This window comes from Salvelinus namaycush, chromosome 35 (genome assembly GCF_016432855.1).
Source record: "Salvelinus namaycush isolate Seneca chromosome 35, SaNama_1.0, whole genome shotgun sequence".
In the NCBI taxonomy this organism is placed as follows: Eukaryota; Metazoa; Chordata; class Actinopteri; order Salmoniformes; family Salmonidae; genus Salvelinus; species Salvelinus namaycush.
This window is the reverse complement of record NC_052341.1, coordinates 28,410,232-28,429,821: the sequence shown is the minus strand read 5'-3', so window position 1 is coordinate 28,429,821 and position 19,590 is coordinate 28,410,232. Positions and strand designations below refer to the sequence as shown.

Genomic DNA, 19,590 nt, shown 5'->3' with positions numbered 1-19,590 from the left:
CTTTTGCAAGGCACTGTAGGGCACACTGCCTTAGTGCTAACAGTATAACGCTGGTTCATTGGCACATGATTACCACATACAATAGCTGTAGGATCAGTAGAGGCATTCAGGGCAGTTAGAGGGACATGAATTAGGTTACTTACATTGTGTCTTCCAATGCCCCTGAAGTATTATGACAACTCAGCGACACAATGGTAGGGATCTTCAAGGTGAACTGTCCAACTATTTCCTACTCAGTGGGCCTATTGGGTAAATAATCTATTGATGAGTCAACCATTTTGTCCCAAAATGAACTTTCTATACCACAGCAGCAGTAGGAGATAGAGCTCCAACAACCTGCCTCCCTTGCCTCAGATTGGATTGTCCAATATAAAATGATCTGTGTTCGGATTTGCAGGTTAAGAAAGCTTAGGGCTTTAATTTCATGACGTCACATTAATTAGCGGACACTTTGATCCTTTCAGCCTGTAAGCCACTACATTCAGTCAGCTTGTAGCGTAGTACAGGACGTGTTGGTGATTTGTAACGGACCACAGCAGAGGATGCACGTCGGCGCAAACGGAGGCCTCTAACTAAGCACCTTTTACACTTCCCTTTCGACTTTCCCGGGTGATGCGTCTGTAAGAGAAGGGAGGGAAAAGCAAACAATTCAAAATGGGAGACAAGGATAGTGTGGAAAAGTACCTGGAGAACAATCCCCAGTTCGCTAAAGAGTACTTTGATAAAAAGTTGCGCCCCGAATTAATCACGACAGCGTTCACAGAAAATCTTGAGATCAAAGATCCGACTTCGTTCAAAGATGTCTCCCAAATTCAGGAGGCCAACATCATCTTTGACCTTGTCAAAGAAATGCAATCGGAAATCGTTATGGAAAAAGCATTGCACAAGGTCCTGCAGAGAGTTTGCATGATTTTGAACGCCGACCGGTGCAGTTACTTTGATCTTCGATCTAGAAACGGAATACCTGAACTTACAACGATGCTCTTCAATGTCACTCCTAGCACCAAATTTGAGGAGAACCTCGTCAACCCCACTGGTGAGATTGTGTTTCCAATCGATATGGGTGTAGTTGGATACACAGCGCACTCCAAAAAGATGCAAAACATTCCGGATGTTACCAAGGTGAGTGCCTTTGTCAGCAGGTGCCCAACCGCCAAAGTGCGCGTAAAATGTGTACATGCGCCACCAAAGCACCCATAAAATGTCCAAAAGCAGTCGTAATTTACACACAATTTTTCGTGTCAGATCTAAATTCTTAAAAATGTCATTTGTTGCTCAGATAAGTTAGACATTTTAATTGATGCAGATTTGAGAAGATATTTAAAGAAATATAAAGTGTTAATGCATGTCTCTGAAGGCCTAAGCCCATGAAGTTTAATGATTGTTGTCCGTCTGCTATTTTTGTTCAGTTCAATTGATGAATTTCTTGAAGGGGTTGTCTAATAGTTTTGATTATCCAGAAGTCTGACCAAGGAAAACTTCATAGTCTGATTAGGTCTACAGCAAAGTCAGCTTCAACAAGTATAAGTGAAATTACAAGTATGATGGAATGAGTAATTCATTCTAAATGTTAATGTTAACCACTTAGTTTCTACAATAAAATTATGATTTGAATGACTGTTATTCTCCTGTGTAGTGCAGAATTACAAATTTTGTTTGCCATACAACTGTCATTATCTGGTTGATTTGCTAATTGGATACATTAATTGATATATATATATTTGTATTATTTAATTCAAGTCATCATGATAATATATTGTATCATATTCAAAACAAAAATGTCCAGTTGTATGATTGCAAAGCTGTTGATGTTAAAGTATGGACGACTGAAGAGAAAGCAGGTTGACATTTATTGTCATGAATCTTGCCCCGGAGGCAGAACTGAGCGAGTTCTGCTCGATGGGCCAGCTGCAAAGTAAAAATTGGCTATATCGTAAAAATGTATGAAACAAAAATGTGCTTTTTGGACTTCATTTACAGTAAGGTTAGGGTTAGGCATTGGTGTAAGTCGTGTGGTTAAGGTTGGGGTAAGGTTTACGTGCCTACAGGACAAGATTCATGACAATAAATGCCAACCTGCTAAAACAAATCTGTAATTGCAATTGGTTAACATACTGTAGATTACTGGATGAACACCCTATTACATGTATAAGTTAACTACAGAATTCAAGTAGGGGTTCAGTCTATGCTTTTTTTTAGCCAGCGTATGTCCATAGTTTTTCTCGTTTGATTAGCCCATGATATTTTCATTGATTGAAAATCATCTTTATTACTTTTGAGACAATGGTTATAGAATTGGGCCATTTACATGACATCCATTATGTGCAGGCTGCAAAAACCATAGCCAGCAGGGGTCGTTTTTTGCCTAGCGACTGTTAATTGTACTCAATAGGCCTTTTCACATGGCATTATCTTAGCCCTGGGCTTATTGCAGTGTGAACGCAGCTAATGTCTTGATCCAATATACTATTTTCTTTTTCACTTCCAGAATAACCGCTTCAGTGACTTTGTGGACAAGCAGACAGGATACAAAACCAAAAACATGCTCACATACCCCATCATGGCTGATAAAGAATGCCTTGGTGTTGTGATGGCACTTAACAAAATTGGGGCCGAAGAATTCTCAAAAGCCGACGAGGAAGTAAGTCCTGAGCTCTCAAAAGAAAAATACCAGTCTTAGAAAGGTTTCTCAGTGTTAGTAATTATGGGAATAACTTTATTTATTTTTTACAATGAATACATAATAGCACAATTCACACAGCACATGACATATACAGATACTGTATAGCCTACATTACCCCAGTAATCAATATTCATGATGTTAAGGCCCAATTTGGGTGGTTCTGGACCGGTTCCGACTGACATTTTGGTGGACAAATCGCTCTGTGAACGTCGTAGGGTCCCGTGTCTTATAGTGTCAGAAAGCCCCATATCTCCTTAGTCAAACAATCCTGTAGGATTCCAATAAAAAAATTGAATTATAAATAAAATCCTACAGGATTTTATCCAATAGGACTAGTTCCAAAATCAGATAGGATTTTTCTATTTACATTTTAGTCATTTAGCAGATAATCTTATCCAGAGAGACTTACGGTAGTGAGTGCATATATTTTCCGTGGGAATCGAACCCAAAACCCTGGCATTGGAAGTGTCATGCTCTATCAAGTGAGCCACACAGGATTCTAATTAGATTCTAATTGGATCCTTGTATTGGAATCCTGTAGAATTTCAATGTTTTTTCTCCTATACAATTTCTATTGATTTTGTTGACGGGAATTGTATAGATAATAACATTACATTCTAAAGGATTTATCCTCAAAACTTGTTAATACACTATAGTTAACTTGGCAGCACCCTCCAAACCTCTTAGACAATTACCTATGAAGGCGGACAGTGAACACGTGAACTATAATAACATCATGCAACCAATATTGAACTGCCACCCTTGCCACTCGAGATGTTGACCCTATAGTGGGGAACCGCCGGCAGTGTCGCCTCTACCCAGTAGCTACTGTATCTCGTGCAGCCTCAGCCACCCAAGGTCCAAGGGACACAACGTGAGTAAACATTTGCATCTGGTGCATCTGCATCACACATTGTCAAACTTACTGAGATTGTCCACAAGGACAAATCTCTGCACCCCCATCCCCAAATATCTTCCCACGGGGAGTGTGGGAGGGAGAAAGGGACGGAGGGGAAGGAGGGAGAAACGGAGGGATGGAGGGAGAGGGGGGTGGTACAACCCTGGGAGGGAAGGAGTTGGAGGTTCAATTATCTTCAGGTTTTTTATTTCCCTCTCTCTATCCCAACATAAAGAGGACGAAGGGAGCGTTCCCTTTTTTGTATGCATAGCTGACAAATATACAGTTGAAGTTGGAAGATTACATAGACTTAGGTTGGAGTCATTAAAACTCGTTTTTCAACCACTCCACAAATTTCTTGTTAACAAACTATAATTTTGGTAAGTCGGTTAGGACATCTACTGTGTGCATGACACAAGTAATTTTTCCAACAATTGTTTACAGACAGATTATTTCACTTATAATTTACTGTATCACAATTCCAGTGGGTCAGAAGTTTACATACACTAAGTTGACTGTGCCTTTAAACAGCTTGGAAAATTACAGAAAAGGATGTCATGGCTTTAGAAGCTTCTGATAGGCTAATTGACATCATTTGAGTCAATTGGAGGTGTACCTGTGGATGTATTTCAAGGTCTACCTTCAAACTCAGTGCCTCTCTGCTTGACATCATGGGAAAATCTAAAGAAATCAGTCAAGACCTCCACAAGTCTGGTTCATCCTTGGGAGCAATTTCCAAACGCCTGAAGGTACCACGTTCATCTGCACAAACAATAGTACGCAAGTATAAACACCATGGGACCACGCAGCCGTCATACCGCTCAGGAAGGAGACGCGTTCTGTCTCCTAGAGATGAATGTACTTTGGTGCGAAATGTGCAAATCAATCCCAGAACAACAGCAAAGGACCTTGTGAAGATGCTGGAGGAAACAGGTACAAAAGTATCTATATCCACAGTAAAACAAGTCCTATATCGACATAACCTGAAAGGCCGCTCAGCAAGGAAGAAGCCACTGCTCTAAAACCGCCATAAAAAAGCCAGACTACGGTTTGCAACTGCACATGGGGACAAAGATCGTACTTTTTGGAGAAATGTCCGCTGGTCTGATGAAACAAAAATAGAACTGTTCGGCCATGACCATCGTTATGTTTGGAGGAAAAAGGCGGAGGCTTGCAAGCCGAAGAACACCATCCCAACCATGAAGCACGGGGGTGGCAGCATCATGTTGTGGGTGTGCTTTGCTGCAGGAGGGACTGGTGCACTTCACAAAATAGATGGCATCATGAGGTAGGAACATTATGTGGATGGAACATTATGTGGATATATTGAAGCAACATCTCAAAACATCAGTCAGGAAGTGAAAGCTTGGTCGCAAATTGGTCTTCCAAATGGACAATGACCCCAAGCATACTTCCAAAGTTGTGGCAAAATGGCTTAAGGTCAACAAAGTCAAGGTATTTGAATGGCCATCACAAAGCCCTGACCTCAATCATATAGAACATTTGTGGGCAGAAATGAAAAAGCGTGAGCGAGCAAGGAGGCCTACAAACCTGACTCAGTTACACCAGCTCTGTCAGGAGGAATGGGCCAAAATTCACCCAACTTATTGTGGGAAGCTTGTGGAAGGCTACACAAAAAGTTTGACCAAGTTAAACAATTTAAAGGCAATGCTACCAAATACTAATTGAGTGTATGTAAACTTCTGACCCACTGGGAATGTGATGAAAGAAATAAAAGCTGAAATAAATCATTCTCTCTACTATTATTCTGACATTTCACATTCTTAAAATAAAGTGGTGATCCTAAATGACCTAAGACAGGGAATTTTTACTAGAATTAAATGTCAGGAATTGTGAAACTGAGTTTAAATTTATTTGGCTAAGGTGTATGTAAACTTCCAACTTCAACTGTATATAAAATGAACTAAATGCTTATCTTTGTGCTACTGTACCTAAACATTTATTTTCCTTCTACTTTTTTTGCATATAAGGAATGTAAAGATTCTGTACATTCTAAGGGGACCCCCCCCCCCCCCCCAAACATCTTGTGTTATTGTAACTTTGTCTATAGTATTGTATGTCATATTGTAATGTCTAATTCAAAGACAAGAAGTTGCATGAATAAGCATCATATCAAATAACTCAAAAAAGGTGTACTGTATTGGTGGTCAGACTGTAAATGAACTTGCAGCCTTGAATACCTCCCATATTGTGGTGGTGAATAAAACTGAAATTAATATAAAACAGTTGTTTTTTTGTACTGGAACAAATGACAACAAACTATCATTTAATGGGTTCAATTAAGAAAATATGTTCTAGTAGGATTCTGATTGGGGTGACAAGATCCTACAATCCTATAAGAATGTTTGGTATCGATAATTCCCCATGGAGAAACACATTTTTGATATCAATAATTCCATTGTTTATGTAAATAAGTCAGGATGCTCTCGATGGTGCAGCTGTAGAACCTTTTGAGGATCTGAGGACCCATGCCAAATCTTTTCAGTCTCCTGAGGGGAAATAGGTTTTGTTGTGCCCTCTTCACGACTGTTTGGGTGTGCTTGGACCATGTTAGTTTGTTGGTGATGTGGACGCCAAGGAACTTGAGGCTCTCAACCTGCTCCACTACAGCCCCGTCGATGAGAATGGGGGCGTGCTCGGTCCTCCTTTTTCTTTGTCTTGATTACGTTGAGGGAGAGGTTGTTGTCCTGGCACCACACGGCCAGGTCTATGACCTCCTCCCTATAGACTCATTGTTGTCGGTGATCAGGCCTAACACTGCTGTGTCATCGGCAAACTTGATGATGGTGTTGGAGTCGTGCCTGGCCAAGCAGTCATGAGTGAACAGGGAGTACAGGAGGGGACTGAGCATACACCCCTGAGGGGCCCCCGTGTTGAGGATCAGCGTGGCTAATGTGTTGTTCCCTACCCTTACCATCTGGTTGCGGCCCGTCAGGAAGTCCAGGATCCAGTTGCAGAGGGAGGTTTTTAGTCCCAGGGTCCTTAGCTTAGTGATGAGCTATGTGAGGGCACAATGGTGTTGAATGCTGAGCTGTAGTCAATGAATAGCATTATCACATAGGTGTTCCTTTTGTCCAGGTGGGAATGGGCAGTGTTGAGTGCAATAAAGATTGCATCATCTGTGGATCTGTTGGGGCGGTATGCAAATTGGAGTGGGTCTAGGGTTTCTGGGATGATGGTGTTGATATGAGCCTTTACCAGCCTTTCAAAGCACTTCATGGCTACAGATGTGAGTACTACGGGTCGGTAATCATTTAGGCAGGTTACCTTAGTGTTCTTGGACACAGGGACTATGGTGGTCTGCTTGAAACATGTTGGTATTACAGACTCAGTCAGGGACAGGTTGAAATTGTCAGTGAAGACACTGTTGGTCAGCGCATGCTCGGTGTACACGTCCTGGTAATCCGTCTGGCCCTGCGGCCTTGTGAATGTTGACCTGTTTAAAGGTCTTACTCACATCGGCTACGGAGAGTGTGATCACATAGTCATCCGGAAACAGCTGGTGCTCTCATGCATGTTTCAGTGTTACTTGCCTCGAAGCGAGCGTATAAGTAATTTAGCTCTTCTGGTAGGTTTGTGTCACTGGGCAGCTCGTAGTCTGTAATAGTTTGCAAGCCCTGCCACATCCGACCAGCGTCAGAGCCGGTGTAGTACGATTCAATCTTAGAGTCACGGGATCGTAAAACGGCGGCCATCTCCATCGGCGCCATTATCAAATTATTATTGAATTATTCCTGGTATAGAAACTTGATCAATTTTCTGGAAAATAGTAATCCCTTAACTGTCACTAATTATGATCATATTTATTTTACAGTTATAAGAAACGTTAAATCTTATATTAAGTCATTTATAATGTGAGTGTTGCTATATTTAGAAAGCATTTCAGTCATTTCAAGCCCTAATGCCCCACGTTTTCTAAATAGGAAGAAAATCATATACTGTATGATTTTTCATATTTTCATCATATTTGTACTATGTACTTGAGCTTGTGTCCTAAAAAGCTAGTACACCACAGCAATTAATAACTATTTTTACTAGAAAGGTGAGTTCCAGACCTTTATAAAACTATGCAGCATTACCAGTTGTTGTTTATGACCAACTCATGAAAAATAATTACGTTTTGGTATGTCTATTTAGGCGGAAATAATTGTTTTGCCATATAATTCAACTGTTTAAAAGCCACAAAGATACTGCCACAAAACTATTAGGGGTTCTCTAGATCATGAGAGGTGGCGATACTGCATATTCAATGTTAGCGCGGTGTGAGGGATGTATGACATCAGTAGTCTGGACGTCACATCAGATGAATGCCTGTCTGCTGTACTGATGATTTGATTTCATTGGATTTGGTTTTCAGCTCTGGAACAAGTACTTGGTCTTTGCACACGTCATTGCCCTGCAGCATCACACTGCATACATGTTCAACGTGGAATCCAGGAGGAGTCAGGTAAGAACCCAGTGAACCCCATCATTCAACATGAGCTGTCCGTCAACTGTGTCAATCATGCTGGCCCTTGAATACAAAGACACAGTTCACCAAGGTAATTTTCTATTAGTGTCTGACACAAGAATAAGATAAGATAAAATATAATTTAAAGTTTCCTGTAAAGCCATGTTATTCCATTATAACAGTTTCCCTAAAAAAAAAACGAATATCCATTTTTCTCCATTTGTTTCACTAGGTACTTCTGTGGTCTGCCAGCAAAGTGTTTGAAGAGTTGACAGACATTGAGAGACAGTTTCACAAAGCTCTGTACACTGTGAGAATCTACCTCAATTGTGAAAGATACTCCGTGGGCCTCTTGGACATGACCAAAGAGAAGGTTTGTTACTAGTGTATAATATGCTGAGGCATATTGCTGTTATGTCACTGTCTTGATATGGGCGCCATTTTGGATCTGCCCCCTCTGTGGTTGCTAAATGGATACACTGAAGTCCTGACTGCTGTCTTCCCTCGCTTCATACAGGAGTTCTACGATGAGTGGCCAGTGAAGCTGGGAGACGTACCGCCATACAGCGGACCAAAGACCCCCGACGGAAGGGTAAACATCAATTTTCCTTTGATATGATTTTCGCCAAGCATTCTGCTCTTTCCTCTACTGCCTTGTCTATGGCACAATCACAGCCGGTGAATGTTGTTCTGTGCGTCTGCAGGAAGTCATCTTCTACAAGATTATTGACTATCTCTTAGAAGGACCCAAAGAGGAAATCAAAGTCATACCGTAAATACCAGTAGCTTCTTGGTAGAAATCATTAATTATTATTATTATTATGCTCTCTGAATGAACAAAAAAAAGTCTCAAAGTACCAAAACCTATCACTCACTCTCTTACTCCCTCCCTCTGTTCCATGCAGGGGACCTCCTATTGACCACTGGGCCCTGGTCAGTGGACTCCCCACCTATGTTTCTGAGAACGGCTTTGTAAGTTGATGTGAAAGAGTGCATGTAGTCCATACAGTAACCACAGACGATATACTATCCACAAGCATGTAGGGCCTACTGTAGACAGGGATTTTACTGAAATATGTCTTCTTCTTCCCCTGCAGATTTGTAACATGATGAATGTTGCCGCTGATGACTACTTCACCTTCCAGGTGAGGAGTCTGGGCCCCAATTGGATGGATGGTATTAAGTATAGGATGACCTTGGTGTTACAATATATCGAGTCCTCAGCAACACGTGCTATTTAAGGAGGACCACCAGCCCTCAGATTGGTGTTGTATTGCTAAAATGCAATATTCTAGGGATAATTCTCAAAGTGTTTACTAATCGACTTCATGCCGTTTTGTCTTTCAGAAAGAGGCTGTGGATGAGTCAGGTTTCGTCATCAAGAACGTCTTGTCCCTTCCCATAGTCAACAAAAAGGAAGAAATCGTGGGTATTGCCACTTTCTTCAACAGGAAAGATGGGAAACCATTCGATGAGCACGACGAACAGATCACTGAGGTGAGTGCATAGACATCAGTCATATCAACCACTCATACATCCTGTCATGGGTTACATGTGAATGCAAGAGGTGGTAAATACCTGTCTGCATTGTTCCAGGCCCTCACTCAGTTCCTGGGATGGTCGGTGCTCAACTGCGACACGTACGACAGACTGAACAGGATGGAGTGGAGAAAGGACATCGCCCAGGAGATGCTCATGTGTCAGAGCAGATGCACCAACACTGAAATGCAGAGTATCCTGGTGAGACCTGAGACATGTTAGACCGTAGACCTTATAGACAGCGGAGATTCACAGAGGAAACTAGCCTCATGGGACAAACCTTTGATACTCTTTTCTCTTTCAGCTATAAAAATAAATAGAATTAGTGTGCGACTCTCTTTATTTTTTATAGCTTATAGTTTATCCGCCGTTAGTCAGTACCTTTCTCTGGGTGTGCGCCAGCTCATGTTTTTTTATTTGACTCTTTTCTCTTTCCACAGAACACAAAGGAGAAGTTTGATGCCGACCCAGAGGACTGTGATCAGAAGGAGATGTACAAACTCTTGGTAAGACCACGTATAAGACTGTCAGTGAAAGTGGGTAGAGACACAATGATAATGTGGCCCAGAGTGGTGTTTGAATGATCAATCAATAAATATATGGTTATTATTTTTGCCCTTCTGTAGAGATCAAACTGCCCTGTGGCCATAGATGTCGACCTGCTGCTGTTCTCCTTCAGCGACTTCCCTGTGACAGAGCACGGCCTCATCATGTGTGGAATTCGCTGCTTCTTTGAGCTGAACGTGGTGGAGAAGTTCAAAGTGCCCGCAGAGGTCAGTCATGAAGCCCCTGGCTAGTAAAACAATCATGTTCATTTAGATGTCTTTATTTTTGTTGTAACCTCAGCATTATACATTACATGTCCACAGAATGCATGCAATGTATGTACTGTACATGACTCAATATATTAACAAAGCTTTTGCCTTTTCGGTATCTAATTTATTTTGTTGAGCCTAATGTTTTCCAAATACAAGGCCATGTCCTACTGGTTTGGTCATATAAAGCAGTGGTTCCCAACCAGGGGCACTAGGACCATCCACATGGGATACTTAAAAAGACTCATGAGACCATAGGCCTACTGGTAAAATGCACATGAGGGGGTACTTCAAAGGTACTCCGGGCAGAGAAAAAATTCTGTTGGTGGTACAGTAACTGAAAAAGGTTGGGAACCACTGATATAGATCATTAGTAAAGTCATGTCTAATTGTTTCCTCTCCACATGTACAACCAGACCCTGACCCGATGGATGTACACTGTCCGGAAAGGTTACCGTGACATCACCTACCACAACTGGAGACACGGCTTCAATGTGGGCCAGACCATGTTCTGTCTTCTACAGGTGAGTCCTCTGCTCCTTCAGTACCAATCATATCACCTGATACCTACAGTGCCATGAACAATTATTTTCCCCCTTTCTGATTTTCTCAATTTTTTCATATTTTTGATACTGTTATCAGATCTTCAACCAAAATGTAATATTAAATAAAGGGAACCTGAGTTTACAAAAAAAGTTTGCTTTTACATTTTTTTAACCCAATTCCCCTGTGTGAAAAAATTATTGCCCCCTTACACTCAATAACTGTTTGTGCCATCTTTAGCTGCAATGACTGCAACCAAATGCATCTGGTGGTTGTTGATCAGTCTCTCACATCGCTGTGGAGGAATTTTGACCCACTCTTCCATGCAGAACTGCTTTAACTCAGCGACGTTTGTGGGTTTTCAAGCATGAACTGCTCGTTTCAAGTCCTGCCACAACATCTCAATTGGGATTAGGTCTGGACTTTCACTAGGCCATTGCAAAACTTCACATTTGTTACTTTTTAACCATTTTCATGTGGACTTGATTGTGTGTTTTGGATCATTGTCTTGCTGTATGACCCAGCTGCTCTTCAGCTTCAGCTCACAGACGGATGGCCTGACATTCTCCTGTAGAATTCTCTGACACAGAAGGAACCATGAATTCTGCTCTATTAAGGCAAGTCATCCAGGTCCTGAGGCAGCAAAGCATCCCCAAACCATCACACTACCACCACCATGCTTGACCGTTGGTATAAGGTTCTTACTGTGGAATGCAGTGTTTGGTTTTCGCCAGACGTAATGGGACCCATCTCGTCCAAAACGTTGACTCAAGTTTGTCAAAAAGCACCTGGAAGCACCTGGATGATCATCAAGATCAAATCAAATCAAGTTTATTTTATATAGCCCTTCGTACATCAGCTAATATCTCGAAGTGCTGTACAGAAAACCAGCCTAAAACCCCAAAAAGCAAGCAATGCAGGTGTAGAAGCACGGTGGCTAGGAAAAACTCCCTAGAAAGGCCAAAACCTAGGAAGAAACCTAGAGAGGAACCAGGCTATGAGGGGTGGCCAGTCCTCTTCTGGCTGTGCTGGGTGGAGATTATAACAGAACATGGCCAAGATGTTCAAAATGTTCATAAGTGACAAGCATGGTCAAATAATAATCAGGAATAAATGTCAGTTGGCTTTTCATAGCCGATCATTAAGAGTTGAAAGCAGCAGGTCTGGGACAGGTAGGGGTTCCATAACCGCAGGCAGAACAGTTGAAACTGGAACAGCAGCAAGGCCAGGTGGACTGGGGACAGCAAGGAGTCATCATGCCCGGTAGTCCTGACGTATGGTCCTAGGGCTCAGGTTCTCCGAGAGAGAGGGAAAGAAAGAGAGAAGGAGAGAATTAGAGAGAGCATACTTAAATTCACACAGGACACTGGATAAGACAGGAGAAGTACTCCAGATATAACCAACTGACCCTAGCACCCCGACACATAAACTACTGCAGCATAAATACTGGAGGCTGAGACAGGAGGGGTCAGGAGACACTGTGGCCCCATCCGATGATACCCCCGGACAGGGCCAAACAGGAAGGATATAACCCCACCCACTTTGCCAAAGCACAGCCCCCGCACCACTAGAGGGATATCTTCAACCACCAACTTACAATCCTGAGACAAGGCCGAGTATAGCCCACAAAGATCTCCACCACAGCACAACCCAGACAGGAAGATCACGTCAGTAACTCAACCCACTCAAGTGACGCACCCCTCCTAGGGATGGCATGAAAGAGCACCAGTAAGCCAGTGACTCAGCCCCTGTAATAGGGTTAGAGGCAGAGAATCCCAGTGGAGAGAGGGGAACCGGCCAGGCAGAGACAGCAAGACTCTTTCAAGACTCTTGAAAGGTTGTTCTATGGACAGATGAGTCAAAAATATCACTTTTTGGACGACATGGGCACCACTATGCCTTTGGTTGGAGTCATTGCAGCTAAAGGTGGCACAACCAGTGTAAGGGGGCAATTACTTTTTCCCACAAGGGCATTGGGTGTTGCATAACTTTGTTTCTGAAATAAATATGTAATTGTTGTGTTATTTGTTCACTCGGGTTCCCTTTATCTAATATTACGTTTTGGTTGAAGATCTGATAACATTCACTATCAAAAACATCAAAAGTAGAGAAAATTAGAAAGGGGGCAAATACTTTTTCACAGCACTGTACATGGCTAAGTGTAGATTGTGCAGAATAACTGGGCATTAAATCACCGATAGAAGAGTAGTTCAAACTTCCTATTTATTTAGAGAAACATTGATGCTGCCCACTAATGATAATGGATCTATCACCTGACACATCCATTTTGTTCGATAGTGGATCACCCCTCCCGTTTTGTTTGATAATGAATCAGCCCACCCTTTTGCTTCACAGACTGGCAGGCTGAGGAAATATTACTCTGACCTGGATGCCTTTGCCATGGTGGCTGCTGCATTCTGCCACGATATTGACCACAGGGGGACCAACAACTTATACCAGACAAAGTAAGGCCCCCTCTGTTTACCTATGAGCACTCAAACCACTCCCTAAATAATCACTGTTTAGTTGTCTGTTCTTGGTTTGGAAGGTGTTGTTCGGGGTCTAACGATTGTGTTACCCCTCTCTCTGACCTGCAGGAGTGGATCGCCTTTAGCCAAACTGCACGGATCCTCCATCATGGAGAGGCACCATCTGGAATATAGCAAGACGCTCATGGCTGAGGAGGTTCGAGACCCCGACTCCTGTTACGTCTGTGGCCAAAATGGCACCCTGTTCCCTATTACATTTGAGTAATTTAGCAAACGCTCTTATCCAGAGCGACTTACAGTAGTGAGTGCATACAATTTTGCCAGTTATCAGTTGCCGCCTTCATCCACCTTTCCAGACGTTTGGGAGATAGGACTCCTGTATCCGCCTTGTCAGACGTTTGGGAGATAGGACTCCTGTATCCGCCTTGTCAGACGTTTGGGAGATAGGACTCCTGTATCCGCCTTGTCAGACGTTTGGGAGATAGGACTCCTGTATCCGCCTTGTCAGACGTTTGGGAGATAGGACTCCTGTATCCGCCTTGTCAGACGTTTGGGAGATAGGACTCCTGTATCCGCCTTGTCAGACGTTTGGGAGATAGGACTCCTGTATCCGCCTTGTCAGACGTTTGGGAGATAGGACTCCTGTATCCGCCTTGTCAGACGTTTGGGAGATAGGACTCCTGTATCCGCCTTGTCAGACGTTTGGGAGATAGGACTCCTGTATCCGCCTTGTCAGACGTTTGGGAGATAGGACTCCTGTATCCGCCTTGTCAGACGTTTGGGAGATAGGACTCCTGTATCCGCCTTGTCAGACGTTTGGGAGATAGGACTCCTGTATCCGCCTTGTCAGACGTTTGGGAGATAGGACTCCTGTATCCGCCTTGTCAGACGTTTGGGAGATAGGACTCCTGTATCCGCCTTGTCAGACGTTTGGGAGATAGGACTCCTGTATCCGCCTTGTCAGACGTTTGGGAGATAGGACTCCTGTATCCACCTTGTCAGCCGTTGAGGACTTGTGGTTTTGTAATTGGAGTTGTCCATCTCCTAGACTGGCTGCACACCAGGGTTTGAGAGCCCAGTCTACCCTATATTTTCCTGTAACCCTGGGTGGGGGCCCTAACCGGGTGCTGTCAGCCGGAGCCAGCTGAGCCCGAGATTCGCGTGGGGCAGGGGCGTCACTCCCTGAGGTAGCATGCAAGGCAGAGCAGAGCAAAATAAGGGAAGTCAGAGCAAAGCAAGCATGGCAAAGCTATGCTACCCGCTACCCCTACATAGTGCACTACTTTTGGCCAGCGTTTGCATACAAGGGAATTGTGGGAGTTGAATTCTTACCTTTTTCTCTACTCCCCCTTCAGAGCCTGAACATTTTTGTGAATCTCCAGAAGCGGCAGTTTGAGACTGTACAGCACTTGTTTGACGTCTGCATCATTGCCACTGATCTGGCGTTGTACTTCAAGTGGGTTTTTACAATTGTTATGGTCTCTGATACAGCTGCTTTTAAACATACTGAATCAGTATCACTTGTCATGTGTGCAATGTTCTAACTTGACTGTTGGTCTGGCCCCCAGAAAAAGAACAATGTTCCAGAATATTGTGAACGCCACTGAGCCAATGGAAACCGAGAAGGACAAAATCGAGCACATTTCCAACAACGCCATCAGGAAGGAAATTATCATGTGAGTAGGAGTGTTCTTCTTTCCTCCATCTCGGGGATTTGCTACACTTGAGGCAGTTGTGCACATTGTCGCAGTTCTCGGTTTCTTACGTAATATGAATTAATATAACAATACTGTCCCTTCTTGTGTATCAGGGCCATGATGATGACAGGTTGTGACTTGTCTGCCATCACCAAACCATGGGAGGTCCAGAGCAAGGTGGATACTATATCTGTCCACCATGTCATGAAACAACACAGCAAAGAAAAAAAATATATCCCAATTCCCTCAAGACAATATAGACCACAGGATGCTCTGATGTGTAAATTAGTACTGATACAATCTTTTCTATGAATGATCTACCTCCTAGGTGGCTCTAATGGTCGCAGCTGAGTTCTGGGAGCAAGGTGACTTGGAAAGGACCGTTCTCGATCAGCAACCCATTGTGAGTTTGTGAAGAAAACCGCTGTTTCTTTACAATATACTGTATGTTTATAGAGTAATCACACATTTTTGTTAGTTCTCTGTTTGAGTTGATCTTCCCCATTTAATTTCATTGATCCTCAGCCCATGATGGACAGAAACTGTGCAGCGGAGTTACCCAAGATGCAGTGCGGTTTCATTCAGTTTGTGTGTGCGTTCGTATACAAGGTAACTGCCTGGCTGGTTGAAGCTCAACCAAACCCTGTTTTGTGTCTTAATTCATTGGAATCAGTTGATTTAGAAAGAATTCAGCTTGTGTTATTTGTCATTAGGTATAATGTTCTATCAATTGTTTTTGGAAACGGAATCATCCTTCGAAAAAAATAGATGAGATCAGTTTCTCTGTGAACCATCAATGTCATCTTCAGTGAGGAGATCATCCAGTTTAGACCACCATGAGTGACCAGTAGGCCTATCCATCTCCAAGTTTGCATCCGCTGAACTCCACAGCAGGAATGTTTGCACCGTGAGGAATATGTCAGGTTGAGTGACTGTCCCGGGCACGAGAATGCTTGCAATAATGGGGCCTACTTGTGTGCAGGAATTCTCGAGGTTCCACGTAGAGATCACCCCAATGTTTGATGGGCTGAACAACAACCTAAAGAACTGGAAAGAGCTGGCCGACATCCACGCCGCCAAGATGGCGGCCATTGAAGAAGAGAAAAAGAAGCTTGAAGCACCAGCAGGTAACATTTGAAATAGTCAGAACTCAGCCAAGAAATCAGGGTTGGAGTGAATTTTGAATGAAAGTCAATTCAACCCTTGAATTGAAATTCTATTTTGATTTGAATTTAACAAGTGTACACAAAACATTAGGAACACCTTCCTAATATTGAGTTGCAACCCCATTTGCCCTAAGAACAGCCTCAATTCATCGGGGCATGCACTCTACAAGGTGTCGAAAGCGTTCCACAGGGATGCTGGCCCACGTTGACTCCAATGCTTCCCACAGTTGTGTCATGTTGGCTGGATGTTCATTGGGTGGGGGACCATTCTTGATACACACGGGAAACTGTTGAGCATGAAAAACCCAGCATAATTGCAGTTCTTGACACACTCAAAACAGTGCACCTGACACCTACTACCCCTTAAATCTTTATCTTGCCCATTTTTTAAATTTTAGTAGGCAAGTCAGTTAATAAAAACAAATTCCTATTTACAATGACGGCCTACCAGGAAACAGTGGGTTAACTGCCGGGTTCATGGGCAGAACAACATATTTTGACATTGTCAGCTTAGCGATTCGATCCAGCAACTTTTCAGTTACTGGCCCAACGCTCTAACCACTAGGCTACCTGCCGCCCCATTCACCCTCTGAATGGCACACATGCACAATCCATGTCTCAATTGTCTCAAGGCTTAAAAAGCCTTCTTTAACCTGTCTCCTTCCCTTCATCTACACTGATTGAAGTGGATGTAACAAGTGACATCAATAGGATTCAAAGATTTCACCTGGATTCACTTGGTTAGTCTACGTCATGGAAAGAGCACATGTTCCTAATGTTTTGTGCACTCACATTTTTTACATTTGTATAAGATAAGATGCACTATATCTACAAAAGTATGTGGACAAATTAGTGGATTTGGCTATTTCAACCACACCCGTTGCTGACAGGTGTAAAAAATCTAGCACACAGCCATGCAATCTCCATAGACAAACTTTTGCAGTAGAATGGACTTATTGAAGAGCTCAGTGACTTTCAACGAGGCACCGTCATAGGATACCACATTTCCTACAAGTCAGTTCGTCAAATTTATGGCCTTGCTAGAGCTGCCCAGGTCAACTGTAAGTGCTGTTATTGTGAAGTGGAAACGTCTAGAAGCAGCAATGGCTCAGGCGCAAAGTGGTAGGCCACACAAGCTCACAGAAAGGGATCGCCGAGTGCTGAAGCGTGGAGCGTGTAAAAATCGTCTGTCCTCAGTTCCAAACTGCCTCTGGAAGCAACTTCAACACAAGAACTGTTCGCCGGGAGCTTTATGAAATGCGTTTCCATGGCATAGCAGCCACACACATGCCTAAGATCACCATGCACAATGCCAAGCTGTTGGCTGGAGTGGTGTAAAGCTCGCCGCCATTGGACTGGAGCAGTGGAAACGCGGTCTCTGGGGTGATGAATCAAGCTTCACCATCTGGCAGTCCGACGGACGAATCTGGCTTTGGCGGATGCCAGGAGAATGCTACCTGCCCAAATGCACACTGCCAACAGTAAAGTTTGATGGAGGAGGAATAATGGTCTGGGCCTGTTTTTAAGGGTTCGGGCACCTTAGTTCCAGTGAAGGGAAATCTTAACGCGACAGCATACATTCTAGACAATTCTGTGCTTCCAACTTTGTGGCAACAGTTTGGGGAAGGCCCTTTCCTGTTTCAGCATGACAATGCCCCAGTGCACAAAGCAAAGTCCATACAGAAATGGTTTGTCGAGATCGGTGTGGAAGAACTTGACTGGCCTGCACAGAGCCCTGACCTCAACCCCATCGAACACCTTTGGGATGAATTGGTATGCCGACTGCGAGCCAGGCCTAATCTCCCCAAAATCAGTGCCGACCTCACTAATGCTCTTGTGGCTGAATAGAAGCAAGTCTCAGCAGCAATGTTCCAACATCTAGTGCAGGGGTGTCAAACTCATTCCACGGAGGGCCTAGTGTCTGCAGGTTTTTGGTTTTTCCTTTCAATAAAGCCCTAGACAACCAGGTGTGGGGAGTTCCTAACTAATTAGTGATGTTAATTCATCAATTAAGTACAAGGGAGGAGCGAAAACCCGCAGACACTCGGCCCCCCGTGGAATGAGTTTGACACCTGTGATCTAGTGGAAAGCCTTCCCAGAAGAGTGGAAGCTGTTATAGCAGCAACGGGGGGACCAGCTCCATATTAATGACCATGATTTTGGAATGAGATGTTCGAAGAGCAGGTGTCCACATACTTTTGATCATGTGGTATAGTACTTTTTTAATCACCCAATGGGTGCTTAATAAAGTGATATAGTGACGTATAGAAGACATTAACCATAACATTTTCATTGAATTAAATGTGCAGTTGCTACAACCATTTGTGGACTTATACATTTATATTCTTGAAGAATATAACTTATAAATGCCTTATGAGCTTAGTTCAACTGTCCGAAACCAAAATATAAGCTTGCTTTACTCCAATGTCTGTAAACAAAGTAAATGTAACAAACACTGCATCGCCTCAAAACATGGTTAAAAGTATATTTGTGATATCATAGATGGTCAGTCCTTGCATCCATAGCTCTGTTAATGAATTTCAGAGTGGTAACATTTCTCCAGGCCCATCCCTCAGCTTTTTACCTTAACAGGGGCAGGGTGTACGCTTTGCTATTGTTTCAAGTGCTGATTGCCACTTTGATATACATTATATTCTATTGTGACCAATTCAAATTCAACAATTGAATTAGAATTAAAGGGCTATTTTCAGAATGGACCCAAACCTGCAAGATATACTATTGTACAATCTCCCAAGAAATAGCAACAATGGTAAATAGCCTACCATTCTTTTAGACACAGTGCCTAAGCCTTGTCCATGCACACAGATGCCAAGCCACCAGTGGCACAGCAGGCCACCGGACCATTGTTTTTAGACAGGCCTGGGCTAAACATGTCAGACAGGGCTGAAAATGGACCAGCCCATCTGGCATTTGCCCAAAATGCCAGATGGCCAGTCCGCCCCTGAGGTTACCTTGGTTAAGTTATCAACAAACTAAGACCACCTTCTTACTCTTTATCTTGCTGCTTGCTGTCTTGCTATGAACTCAAATCAATCCAAAAAATTGATTTGTCTTGCTATGTATGTTGTTGCTGCTTGCTGCCTTGCTGTCTTGCTTTCTGTTTGAACAGTAGAGGAGGCAGCAGAGGTTGGAAAGTCCAAGACCTGCACCATCGCCTAACCTCCTGGATTGTGCCCCAGTCCTGGCCGTGTGGCAGAGGATCCCTGGGCGCAGCAAGCAGTCAGTGGGGAGACCGTGTGAAGATGTGTCCCTGTGTGGACTGACTTAA

At 43.3% G+C, this 19,590-nt stretch overlaps 1 protein-coding gene across 1 annotated transcript; it reads left to right on the top strand.

Moving 5' to 3' along the window:
- The first annotated feature begins 654 nt into the window (after window positions 1-654).
- Window positions 655-19,590, top strand: LOC120029676 (cone cGMP-specific 3',5'-cyclic phosphodiesterase subunit alpha'-like). The gene is made up of 22 exons (XM_038974953.1): window positions 655-1,122; window positions 2,489-2,641; window positions 7,960-8,049; window positions 8,285-8,425; window positions 8,570-8,644; window positions 8,757-8,824; window positions 8,958-9,024; window positions 9,150-9,197; window positions 9,400-9,549; window positions 9,649-9,792; window positions 10,032-10,097; window positions 10,218-10,364; window positions 10,823-10,930; window positions 13,305-13,414; window positions 13,547-13,634; window positions 14,794-14,894; window positions 15,007-15,114; window positions 15,249-15,312; window positions 15,464-15,538; window positions 15,661-15,744; window positions 16,118-16,262; window positions 19,502-19,590. Exons 1-22 carry the CDS (start codon window positions 655-657, stop codon window positions 19,588-19,590), a joined length of 2,589 nt encoding a protein of 862 aa, XP_038830881.1.

Coding starts and splice junctions, on each gene's coding strand:
- LOC120029676 (XM_038974953.1), top strand. CDS start 655: ATGGGAGACAAGGATAGTGTGGAAAAGTACCTGGAGAACAATCCCCAG. Junction 2,642..7,959: donor TCTCAAAAGCCGACGAGGAA/GTAAGTCCTGAG, acceptor TTTGGTTTTCAG/CTCTGGAACAAGTACTTGGT. Junction 10,098..10,217: donor AGGAGATGTACAAACTCTTG/GTAAGACCACGT, acceptor GCCCTTCTGTAG/AGATCAAACTGCCCTGTGGC.